The sequence below is a fragment of the Hyaena hyaena genome, unplaced genomic scaffold (genome assembly GCF_003009895.1).
Source record: "Hyaena hyaena isolate Hyena2069 unplaced genomic scaffold, ASM300989v1 scaffold_905, whole genome shotgun sequence".
Lineage (NCBI taxonomy): Eukaryota > Metazoa > Chordata > Mammalia > Carnivora > Hyaenidae > Hyaena > Hyaena hyaena.
In genome coordinates this window covers 661,046-674,118 of record NW_024081539.1, presented here as the reverse complement: position 1 = coordinate 674,118, position 13,073 = coordinate 661,046, and the positions used below count along the sequence as shown (strand labels likewise).

The 13,073-nt window shown below is 41.1% G+C and overlaps 1 protein-coding gene across 1 annotated transcript in view; it reads left to right on the top strand.

Annotated features, from left to right (window-relative positions):
* LRCH1 (leucine rich repeats and calponin homology domain containing 1) overlaps positions 1-13,073 on the top strand; it is a 103,754-nt gene that overhangs the window by 14,969 nt on the left and 75,712 nt on the right. Inside the window, exon 2 of the mRNA XM_039220707.1 lies at positions 8,216-8,342. Within this exon, the coding sequence (XP_039076638.1) occupies positions 8,216-8,342 (127 nt within the window). The remainder of the gene's footprint in view (positions 1-8,215; positions 8,343-13,073) is intronic.

Below are 13,073 nucleotides of genomic sequence, written 5' to 3'. Positions count from 1 at the left end.
TTGGTCCTTAACTCTTCTCTCTCAGACCTATGCCTCAGGTGTCTCAAAGATAGTCTCCATCTCCTCGAGTCATCAGGGCATTTGTCTTCATTTTCCCGATTGCCTAAAATTCAGTTCCTCTTAGATTTCTTATTGACTCCCCGAAATTCAGCACCTGCTAAACTAAGCTCACTTTCTTCTTTCCCAAATTAGCCTCCTCGTTCCTGTCCATGCTCCTGTTCTTCTCCAGCCCCCCAGCTTGGAATCTCAGCAGTTATCTTTGACCCTGCCCTCCATCCTTCTATACGGACATTAATCATTGAACGACCAGCCTAGGATCTCGTTGCCTCCTGCTTGGAATTTGGGGCCCTCCTTCTACTGTTTTCCCGGCTTCCCCTCACTTTTTATTCCAAAGTAAATGAAAATAGGCTGGGTTGTGTTAGAGGAAGATCACACACGTTGATATGAATCCTAACCCACTTGGTTGCAAACCACACAGCACAGAGCAACTCACTAGCTAGGCAACTTGAAGTGCTTTTTTCTCTTTTTTTAAGTTTACTTATTTGTTTTGAGAGAGACAGACATAGCCTGAGCAGGGGAGGGGCAGAGAGAGAGGGAGAGAGAGAATCCCAAGCAGGCTCCATGCTGCCAATGCAGAACCCAGTGTGGAGCTCAAACTCATGAACCTTGAGATCATGACCTGAGCCAAAACCAAGAGTCAGATGCTTAACCAAGTGAGCCACCTAGCTGCCCCTGGAGCGAGTGTTTTGAACTGTCTGAACAACATTAATTTTTGCATCTGAAAGGTCGAGGTTTAATGCTTATGTTATAACTCTGTTGTAAATATAAATAAAATACAGTTGTCTAAGTGCCTAGCACAGTGCCTTATGCATAATAACTACCCATGAAATGTTTCTGGAATTGTCAAATCAAGTTTTGAGGTATGCTGTCTCAAATGTATTGTAATGTGGGTTAAGAAAAATAGTGCAAAAGATCTAGTAAAATAAGTGGATTCTCTAGAATGATTAGTAAAGTGGATATGCTGCTAATTTGTTACAATGTTAGAGCAGTTAAGTGGAACTGTGTTATGGCTGTCAAGTTACATGATAGGAGCTTTCTGATGACTGATTTCCTTGGAAAGATATGTAGGAAAAAGAGGATGCACATAGATTTATGTTCATGCGTTTCCATCTGTATTCAAAGATTCCTAGAAATAGACAGAGAGACATATGTCTTCAGATGATAAACAAAAATGTTCAGGCATTTTAGATTTTATCGTGAATAGTTTGTATTCACACAGGGTCCCTGGGTGGGAGTTGATCTGAGCATCCCGTTCTCATTTAAGTTAGTATGGATATCCCTTTGTTTTCGGGGAGAGCGGGGAAAGCATTAAAGTAACATTTGGCTTGCTGGAGTTGCACAGAGAAGGTGGGTGGGGTAGGCACACTTGCCGCGTACCAGGAGTTTAGGGTCCATTCTACCTGGAACATGGCACCAGAAAGTGGGAGAATGATCATTAGTGCCAAAACATCTTTTTTAAAAAATTTTGTAATGTTTATTTTATTATTTTGAGAGAGAGAGAGCCTGCATAGGGGAGAGGCAGAGAGAGAGAGGGATAGAGAGAGAATCCTAAGCAGGCTCCACACTCAGTGCTGAACCTAACATGGGGGCTCTATCTCACCACCATGAGATCATGACCTGAGCCGAAATAAAGGTCGGATGCTTAACCAACTGAGCTATCCAGGCACCCCTCACTATGTCTTTCTTAGCCATTTAGGGGTGGTTTGCCTATATGCCAGCAACAGTGTTTTACACGGTGGTGTTTTTCAGAACATAGGGCTCAGGCTTCTACAGTCTTAATACTTAAAACCTCAAATCTACATTCTTGCCTCTGTAGGTGTTTGGCAAATTAATATTCTTTGTAGCATCTGATATTGCATTCTCTTTGAACATGCAGTGCTCCCTTGATTTTGAACAGTTAGCTCCATTTGAGAGTGAAGGAAGGGCATGATAAAATATTAAAGAGGAAATTTAAAGTGATAGTTTTTAGAGCCTTACCCTTTAGAATTAAAGAGCACTGGGGAAAAGGAGAGGAAATAACTGAGAAGAGATGAGTTATTGATAACTACACTTTGAAATCTAATTACAGACATCAAGAGCGGTGGTTGCTGGCCATTGAGAGTATAAAAAAAAGTGGAGTATTTTAAGCAAGGCTTTATTTATACTCAGGAGGAGACTGATAGGCTGTCACTGTGAGAAACGGGTTCAGTCGCAGTGGCCAAATATGGTGCAGGTATGCACAGTGGACGTGCACAGCCAGCGGCTGCGGCAGCAATCCGCCCGAATTCTGAGCCGCTATAGACACACACTTTCTGCTTCTTGCTTTTCTATGAGGTCTCCTCTCTGAAGCCGACCCTTAGCCTTCTCCAAACACAGCACTCGTGTGTGGAATGTGAGATGGACTGGTGTGGTGTTCAACAGCTGCTTCAAGATTCAGGGATGTGATGATCCTGTGTTTTTGGTCTTGAAACATGTTAAGTTTTTGAGCGGTTGCCATCCTTAAGCAGTAGACAGTATAACTGCTTTCCAAATTTGATTTCAACGTGGGTGCCCAGATTTTGTGCATGCACGTAATCTCAGTTGAATTGCTGCTTTAAAAATTCCACGTAAAATATTACTAGAAGCATATTTACGTAATTTGTATTTGTAAAATTAAAGCCAACCAAAATATCCCAGGCAACTTGAAGCAAGGCTCTGGTTGTTGTGGGTAAAGGTCTCAGGCATATAACGATGGGGGTGCCGCCGGGGGCTGATAAGGAAGAGGAAGTCCTCTGTCATTAGGGGAAAGGAGGGTGAGACATTTTGCTACGGTGGGTGTTTCAGAATGGAGCCAGCAGGAAAAAGGAAATGGTTCTCTATAGATATTGTTCACTGATGTGTGTATAAAGACAATTAACAGTCAAGTGTCATATGCAAACTAGGAAAAAGAACCGTAAAAATGTTACTCTGCCTTGAATGAAAGGCAAACAGGGTATGCAAAAAACAAAAACAAAAAAAAAGAAAAACCCACAAGCCGTAAAAACAGAATTAGATGAGGTATCCTGTGAGAAAGGAAACTTGCCTGGTTGGCTAAAGTAAAATATCTGCTGTTTACTGTAGGCCGCACACCAAGCACAAATCAACTATTCAAACGGTAGCAGTAACTCCTGCATACTTATTTGCTCCTTCCCCTGGCTGAGACTCCTGTAGGGTGAGTCTGGAGTGTCCACAGCATGAAACCTGCCCTGCTTTCTCTGTGGCTTTCTAGATGTGTGCTGTGACATTTTCTTAACAGGTTTGTGATGGTTAATGATCTCACATCATTATTGCCGTTACTCTTCAGAAACCAAACAGCAAATGAGGACGGGGTGATTCCTGGATGTGCATGTTTTCCCAAAGGCACAGTAGGAACCTGGCACTGGAGAAAATGGGAGAGAGAAAGTCGTTCATGTGATTGTATGTTCTAGTCTAGGGTTTCCAGACCGTCAATAGTTACTTGGTTTGTGTTAGCCTGAAATTGTATAGCCCAGGTCTGGTTCTTCCTAGCATGACTTGGAGTGGTCATCTTAATGTTTAGTTGGTATATGTTTTCAACGAGTGGGACATGAAACCATATTTTAGAAGTAGTGTTAGGAAATAACATACTAGGAAATAACATAGTTAGGAAATAAATAACTAAAACCGAGATAAGCACACATATCTTCTTTTCGGCCCCCTCCCCACTGGTTTGCTACATTAGTTGTTGGGTATGGTTTAATCTTTATGTAGAGATTTAATGTTGGGCTGAACACTTTTGTATCCATAGTCTCATGTCTCATGTTAGAAAGGTATTATTATTTATGTATTATGGCCGCCAAAACCCAGCGGGGTGAAAACGTTCTGCCTAACCTCTTCCCTAGTTGACTAGGTGAATATGTTATAAAAATCTTCTATAAATTATTTCCTGCTAAGTGAGCTCTATGCTCAATTATTAAGTGAACGCATCCACTAAAAAGAGTACTATTCCAGTAGAATAAAAAATATGTATGGCACCCTGATTGTAAAATCACATGTAAGAATATAGTATATCTCATACTTTAGGGAAAGTAATTTTCTAATAAACCAATAATAAATAATATTAAATGCCACCATTAAGTCTGAAGACATGGATGTTAATAAGCGCCATGTCAAAACACATTAAAATAAGACTCTCTAAAAGTAAAGCCATACAGGAGTGACTTGGTTTGCAAATTCTTTAATTCAGGAATTATGTCAAGTGAGGGATAGTGGTACTTGAAGCCAGGAGAAATTTATCCTGTAAACTAAAACTATCAGAAGTATTCAGATTATGTTGAGCTGCCTTGTTTCACCTTGACATCAGGAAATAGACCAATAAATCTAGTAGGGAGTCATTCGACAGAGAAAGATGGAAGAGGAAGCATTAGCAGTAAAAGCCGGTGGACCTCCTCCCGCCCCTCTGTGCCATCCTCCAGCCAGAATGGGCAGGGAGAGTGACTGGAGATGCTGGGTGGGAAAGCTCAGGCCTCCACGACCATGTCTGTAACTTCTACTTCTGAACGAGTGGCCCTTTTTCCCCACTAATTTAATCTTCTATAATAAGCAAGTTAAAAAAAAGTTTTTTTAATTTGCTTCCAGATGGAGTTTACAGGGTAGATTTGAAAATAAATGTTGGCCATTACCCTATCAGACACTGTATGGCCTTATTTTAAACATCCTTTCTGCAAAGGGCCTGTTTTTAGCCCAGAGGCCTCTAGGAGACAAGTGGGGGGGCAGGAGAGTGGTTTGCAGCCTGAGGCACTTACTTGCTTGAGAAAAATTGCTGCCAGATGAGTGGTTTCAAAAAAAAAAACCAAAAAAACAACTCAGGCTGCCGATGTGGTCTTTAGTGGGTAGAGGATTAAAGGGACCATAGTCCATAGTTTTCTTGTCCTTTATAAATATTTGCTGGACAGCTAACGGGTTTTTGTGTGCACATGTATTTCCTTTATCTGTTGGGAAAATTACAAGTCATAGAGGAACATCCTGTAATAAAATATAGGAAGTAAAACTTGAGAGAATAGATCAATAAAATATAAGATACATGTGCCCAGGTCTGTGGCATGTTGTGTTATGACCGAAGTTCTGGCACCAGGATTTTTCTGCAGGTGACTAACTACATACACAGTGTGTGAGGCATAAATAAACAGGCAACTTTTACTATCAAAAGTTTGTACCCCCGTCAAAGAAATCATGCTTATGTTTAATTATGCATAAACTTAAAATGTTTAAATCTAAAATTAATTCTAACATGTAAATTTAAAATGCTTAAATGTTATTTTATTTTAAATGAGTCTCCATCCTAGGATTCCCATGACAATAATCCCATATACTCTCAAACACTCATGCTTCTGAATAAGCAGAACCCTTCACTGCATTGCTTTTTTTCTCTTTTAAAGTTTATTTATTTATTTTGAGAGAGAGAGAGAGCATGTGTGTTAACACAGAGAGAATCTCAAGCAGGCTCTGTGGTGTCAGCGTCTTATGAATCTGCGAAATCATGACCTGAGCTGAAATCAAGAGTGAGATGCTCAACTGACTGAGCCACCCAGCCACCCCCACATTACTCAGTGGTATTTTAAATGACTCTCTTGGTTCAGTGTCTGTCAATCTTACAAGATACCTGTGTTAAGGTGAGACTCAGAATAGTGTAAATCTGAGTTTCCAAGCAGAGAAATACGTGAAGTATCTTTAACTGTAATTGTTAATTTGTGAAAATAAGAATATAGAAATTTTTGAAAATACCGATCTGTTTCCTTATCTTCTCTTCAAAAGGAAGTTTAAATATGTCTCCAAAAAATTTTTTAAATGCCCTATTAACATTTTGTTACCAATACTTACTTTATGAAATTACATATTAGTAAATATTTTATAACCATGGGGTTGTGTGGGTGGCTCAGTTGTTTAAGTGTCAGACTATTGATTTCTGCTCAGGTTACAATCTCATGGTTCATGGGATCGAGCCCTGCTTTGGGCTCTGTGCTGACCATGCAGAGTCTGTTTGCAATTCTCTCTCTCCCTCTCTTGCTGCCCCTACCTGCTCACGTGTGTGCACACAATCTCTCTCAAAAATAAATAAATAAAACTTAAAAAAAATAAGTAAATGCTTTATAACTACAAATTACGTTCCAAATTATTTATGTGCCACCTTTTAATAAACTTGGTTCTCTTTCCAGAGGTAGTGTCTAAGGAGTTTTTTTGTTTTCTGTTTTTTCGTGGGTTTTTTTGGAGCTTGAAGAAAGCTCTCTCCCATCAGAGCACCAGGAAGTCCCCCTCAACCAGCCAAAATAGCCCCTTTGGGCTCCTATGGGCAGATGTCAGAAACTGGACGACAGGCTGGCAGCCTTGGTAACCCCTTCCACTGCCCTCGGAGATCAGGAGACAGTGCCAGGGCAGGCCCATCACCCTGTTTTCACCTGTCACTCTAACCAGGGGGAGGTGAATAGCCAGCTGGTCCTTCCAGTGCCAGGGACCTCCCCCCACCTGTCTTCCCCCGCCCCGTAGGGCTTTCGATCTTCTCCCTCTCCCTGCCGGACCCTCTTAGAGAATCCTCTCTCCTGCTGCTGCTTTCTGGAAATAGCTTTCTTTGTAAATCTGGGCAATGGAGGGAAGATTGGCTGTATCTTTTCCTGATAAAACTTATTACCCAGGCATTGGATACCTGGAAGAGAAGAAATGTCAGGAGAGTAACAAGGGATCATCCACATTAGAAAAGTTCTTTCCAGAGCACATCACCTGTTTTTTTCTCAGCCCATCAGCTAGAGATGCCCTTTGTTTAGCCAGATTCTTACCTCCTCATATGGGGGAGTAGGGGAGGAAAACCTTTAATTAAAATATAATACATACAGGAAAGTGCACAGCTCATAAGTACACATCTTGGTGAATATTCACAAACAGAAGCACTCATGTAACCAGTATCCAGATGAAGTTTATCTTTTTATAGTGATATCTATTTCTTAATTATATAAGGACTTTTTAGGAATTTTGGAAAACTCGTCAAAGTATTATAAGAAAGAAAATTAAAAAAACATTCCTTGTACCAACCCCCCCCCCCCCCGCAAGTACTGATAAACTTTTGGTGCGTTTTCAGGCTGTCCGTCCCTCCCCCTCACACACACAGATTTATGTGTGCTCATACGTGCATACAATACCACAGCCTTGGATGCTGCATGCATGTGTACATGTATGCACAAAAGAAGTTCTAAATAGTTTCAATAGCAAGACAAACATATTTCTAGTTATTTCACTGCCTGGTCATTGTCTCTGTCAGCAGAGTGGTGGAGAAAGAAAGGCAGGGAAACTGAATACCATCCATCTCCTTACCTGATGGCAGGAAAAGAGCTTTTTGTGGAAGAAGACGTTGAAATAAATGGCTGATACACATAAAGATGGTTTACAGACTTCATTTATCCCATATTTTCCCATTTCTCAGCAAACTAAGCATTGATAACAGGAAGTTCAGACACTTCTGGGTAGAGAACCTCTTCATGCAAAGCAAAGATGAGAGTTGTATCCAGACTTTTCTGGGTACCCTGTGAAATTGAGCCCATCGAGGCTCCAGCTTCACTTTTGCCAGAAGGCCAACATTACTTTTTTTTTTTTTAATTAGCTCCCTTGCAGATGCCCAAATAGACATTAAGTACAGTGACTCTTGTGTTAGCAAAAGGAAGCAGAGTCAAAAGGTTGGAAATCAGGCCGGTGGTCTTTTGTAAGTTGCAGCAAAATGGCCTTCCCCATCACTGTAACATGGACCAGAGGATGCCTTCATGGTGCTCGGTTCTCGCTGAGTTTCCTGCTACATTGTCAGAAAGAGAAGAGTTGGCACCAGCTTCCCGTTGCTCTTGGTGCCGCAGGGCGTGATGCCCATCTGCCTCGTGGCTGGCCAAGGACTCCGCTTCTGCAGGGGGCTTAATGGGATTTCATGTGCTAGGAAAAGTTGTTTCCCACAGAACTGCCTATGCCTTTCTTCCCTAGAAATATATTTTATTATCTTTTGTGCTTGGGATTTGAGTGATTACACATATGGAGATTTTATCGGACCTTTTGTATTTCTCAGACGTCTTCTCCAATCACTTCTTTCTTCTTGCTTATTCACAAACATAATCAGAAACAGTATGACGTGGCTTGTATGTTTACCGGTGTTCTTGTATTGTCTTTGCAGTCGAAATCAGCTGTCTGCCCTGCCTGCCTGCCTGTGTGGTCTGCCTCTCAAAGTCTTAATCGCAAGTAACAACAAACTTGGATCGCTGCCAGAAGAGATAGGTCAGCTCAAACAGTTAATGGAGTTGGTATGTTATGATTTTTAAGATGCTCTTTTTATTTGTTGACGAATCATCATCTGTCAAGGTAGTCAGGAAGACTCTCTGCTACAAGTTGGACAGGGAGGCGCTTATGTGGTTGGAGGGCTGTTTGTGATGAAGACATTAAGTAGGGAGAGGAACAATCTTGGCTTTGCTGTGGCAGACACAGTTCCTGAAATTTACAGGTTTCCTGTAGTTTATACTTCCTGAAGTTCATGGGATTTACAGTTCCTGAAGTTTATGGGTTATCATGTGGTAGTCAGATCATTTTTTTTCCAGATTGCATATAAATTTGTGATAAATTATGGATACACTGGAAAAATCACGTACAAATACGTTAGAAGGGCAAACTACATGAATGTAAAGAACTCAGAAAGAACAGAGTGCTCTGATTCTGTATGAGTTTTAGTAACCATTGCCCCAAAGTGATGTAACTCTAAAATGTGACCATATCCTCAGAGACAAAAAGGTAACAAATGTTAGAGATGGGTAGAGATGGGTTGTAAGTGTGTACCCGAGGCCAAGATACACTGTTCTGTTTCACCTCTTTCACTACTAATTGAATCACTTACCTTGTTTCTAAGATGGGAAAGAATGAGTCCCATCCAGGTAAGATGGGTGAATGAAAAGGCAAGAATAAGCAATGAGGCTGAAATATAATGGTCAGAAGTCCTCTTTCAAGTAAGCATTACTGCACACTGACCTTGTGTCCAGCACAAAGCTGGCTACTGTGATTACAACCATGGAAAGGACACGGTCCCTTCCTTTAGGTAGATTCCAGTCTCAAAAATTGGTGGCTAGTAACTTTTCTATTAGATTCTAGTCTAGAACATTGATGGCCAATAACTTTTCTATTGGGTGCCAACTACAGTTAATTTCTTAGAGGCCACGTGGACCACCGTGGTGATGACCTTGTGAGGCCCAGATAGAGAGTGCTGTGATCCTTTCCTTCATCATGTCTGCAGTGGGAGTGGTTAGGAAAGTGATATATGTATCAGCTTTTATTTTATTTTATTTTTTTAATGTTTTTTTAAATTTATTTTTTAAGAGAGAGAGAGAGAGAGAGAGCAGGGGAGGGTCAGAGAGAGAGAGGAAGACACAGAATCTGAAGCAGGCTCCAGGCTCTGAGCTAGCTGTCAAGCACAGAGCCTGACATGGGGCTTGAACCCACGAACCATGAGATCATGACCTGAACTGACGTCCGATGCTTAACCGACTGAACCACCCAGGTACTCCTCAGCTTTGATTTTAGTATAGAAATGAGTTATTGCTGTATAAAGGCATTAAGAGGTAAAAATAGAGTATCTTTTTCAGGACTCATGTGATAGTAGTATCTGAAACCTATTCCAAGGCAAGGGAAAAGCAAAAGCAAAAATAAACTGTTGAGTCTACACCAAAATGGAAAACTTTTGTATAGCAAAAGCAACTATCAACAAAAGAGAAAGGCAATGTAGTGAATGTTAGAATGTATTTGCAAATGACTTATTTAATAAGGAGGTAATATCCAAAATATATAAAGAACTTATGCAACTCAACACCAAAAAAGAAAATCTGAATTAAAAAAGGGCAGAGGACCTGAATAGACATTTTTCCAAAGAAGACATACAGATGATGGCCAGAAAACACATGGAAAGATGCTCAGTATCACTGATCATCAGGGAAATGCAAATCAGAACCACAGTAAGAAAACACTGAAGTCAAAATGGCTAGTATTAAAAATAGCAAGTGTTGGCAAGGATGTGAAGAAGAGGGAACCTTCACACACTGTTGGTGGGAATGTAAACTCATGCAGCCACCGTGGAAAACAACAGTATGGAGATTCCACAAAAAATTTAAAATAGAATTACCACCTGATCTAGTAATTTTACTACTGGGTATTTACCCAAAGAATACAAAAACACTAATTGGAAAAGATGCATGCATCCCTATGTTCATTGCAGCATTATTTATAGTAGCCAGGATATGGAGGAAACCCAAGTGTCCATCGACAGTTAAGTGAATAAAGAAGTGGTATGTATATATGGTATGTATACATATGTATATGTATATATATGTACACACACACAATGAAATATTATTCAGCCATAAAATGAATGAAATCTTGTCATTTGCGACAACATAGACAGACCTAGAGGGTATGAAATAAGTCAGACAGGAAGATAAATACCATATGGTTTCACTTATATTTGGAATAAAAAGAATTGAGGGGTGCCTGAATGGTCAGTCAGTTAAGTGTTGGACTTTTTTTTTTTTTAACATTTATTCATTTTTTGATAGAGAGAGAGACAGAGCATGAGCAGGGGAGGGGCAGAGAGAGGGAGACACAGAATCTGAAGCAGACTCCAGGCTCTGAGCTGTCAGCACAGACCCTGATGCGAGGCTTGAATCCTCAAACAGTGAGATCACGACCTGAGCCAAAGTCGGCCACTTAACCAACCTAACCACCCAGGTGCCCCAAGTGTTGGACTCTTAATTTCGGCTCAGGTAGTGCTCTCATCTCTTTCAAGAAAGAAAGAAAAAAGGAAGGAAGGAAGGAAGGAAGGAAGGAAGGAAGGAAGGAAGGAAGGAAGGAAAGAAGGAAGGAAAGACGGAAGGAAGGAAAACAAATTTCAAGTTTTTAAAAAATAAAAAGAAAATCAGAAATAGACTCATAAATACAGAGAATAAACTGGCACTTGCCAGAGGGGCGGGGGTCAGGAGGATGTATGGAATAGATGAATGGGACTAAGAAATGCAAACTTCCAGTTAGAAAATAAGTCGCAGAGATGAAAAGTAATACTGTAATAACATTGTATGGTGTCAGATGGTGACCACACTTACTTTGGTGAGCACTGGGCAATGAATAGAATTGCTAAATGACTATGTCATGCACCTGAAATTAATACAGCATTGTATATCAATCATACCTAAATAATAATTTTTTAAATGTTTAAAATTTTTTTTATTTTTTAAATGCTTCACATGAGTAGTGGAGGAACAGAGAAAGAAAGAGACAGAGAATCCCAAGCAGGCTCCATGCTCGGCACAGAACCCAACACAGGGCTTGATCTCACAACCACAAGATCATGACCTGAGCCCATGTCAAGAGTTGGACATTTAACTGACTGAGCCATGCAGGGGCAACAATAATATATATATATATATATATATATATATATTTAAAGATACAGGGGTCTTCCTGTCCCTCAGCACCTGTACATTTGATCCGGGATCATTAATGTCTAGAACAAGACGCTGGGAGGTGGTCAGGAGCCCTGGAGCTGGTTTCTTTTCTCAGTTAGCTTTCTGTACTTCTCCACACAGTGGAGACATCATGTTGCCCACAGATCCCAAGTTTCAGTGTCCTCCGACTTAAGCACTAGCTGGTCTGTCTCAGCCCTGGTGTCTCAGTGAGAAAGGCACGATTTGGGTTGGATGCCCTCTCCTGACCGAGTCAGTGATGCACAAGATACATAGTCCCGTGACCCAGACACATGGCTGCTTTGCTGCCAGTGAAAGGGCCAGTTGTGAAAGAAGATGGATATTAATTTGGATAGGCATGCCTACCCCCAAATTTGCTACTACAAGAAATATGTGCACGTGGTTAAGGAACAATTGATTCAGTCTTGGGAGTTGGGAAGGGTTTGTAAGGGAAGAGACCTTTGAGAGTCCCCTTGTAGAAGTCTGTGTGGGATTTTCTAAATGGAAAAAGGAAGACAGGGACAGGGGAAGCATTTAAGGAGAAGGGCTGGCTTGTGCAAAGGCAGGACAGCCCAGGAGGAGCAGCTTACTTGGGGAGTGGGACGCGGTTAAATCCTGCTGAGGCTCGGTAGAATGAGGCTGGGTGCTCCATTTTCACAGTCACTGCCTTAGAGTTAGGCCACCATCAGCTTCTCCACAGGGCATTCAAGACTGGCGCGTTTAGTTCCAGCCATCTGGGGGTGCACTTTGTTCATTCCCACTTCTAGACTTTGAAATACATCACCGTCTCTGTACAGACAGTTGCTTCCCTCTCCTCTTCTCTTGGTCAGTTCTTAACCAAGGTAGATCTCACTTCCTCCCAAAAGTCTTCCCAAATCTTTCAAGCCAGTTAGGCACTCCTGATGCAAGCATGCTCTACTTAACCACCGAATTCTGTGCAATCACACTTTCTTCTTACCTGGCATTCTCCGCACTGACTCCCTCTGCATCTTGAAAGCTGCCTAAGGACAGGAACTTGCTGTTGTACCTGGTACTTGGCACAAGATAGACACCCAATAAATGTTTGCTGAATGCAGCAGTCAAGTGGTACAGAGTGGGTTGTTAAGGTGGCTTGGGACAGAATGTGAAGACAGACTCCCAAGTGCTCAGCCTGGCAGGGGGTGACTATCTTACAATCCAACTTAATTCAGAAGGTAGCATCTTAATTGGTTCCAGAAAACAAAACAATAATACAGAATAATGCTTTGGATGAAACTGATAGTTATATACTTTTTTCTTTTTAAAGAATTCTTCTTTTAGGAGTCTGATAAAGCACAAAAGTCGCCAAATTTGGATTAGGTCTTCCAAGCACAATATGAATAACAAGTTTGTTCTTTCCCCCACTTCTTTTTTTTTTTTTTTTACAAATAGTTTATTGTCAAATTAGTTTCCACATAACACTCAGTGCTCATCCCCACGAGTGCCCTCCTCCATGCCCATCCTTCCCTCCCCCCCCACATCCATCAGTCCTCAGTTTTTGTCAGCATTCAAGAGTCTCTC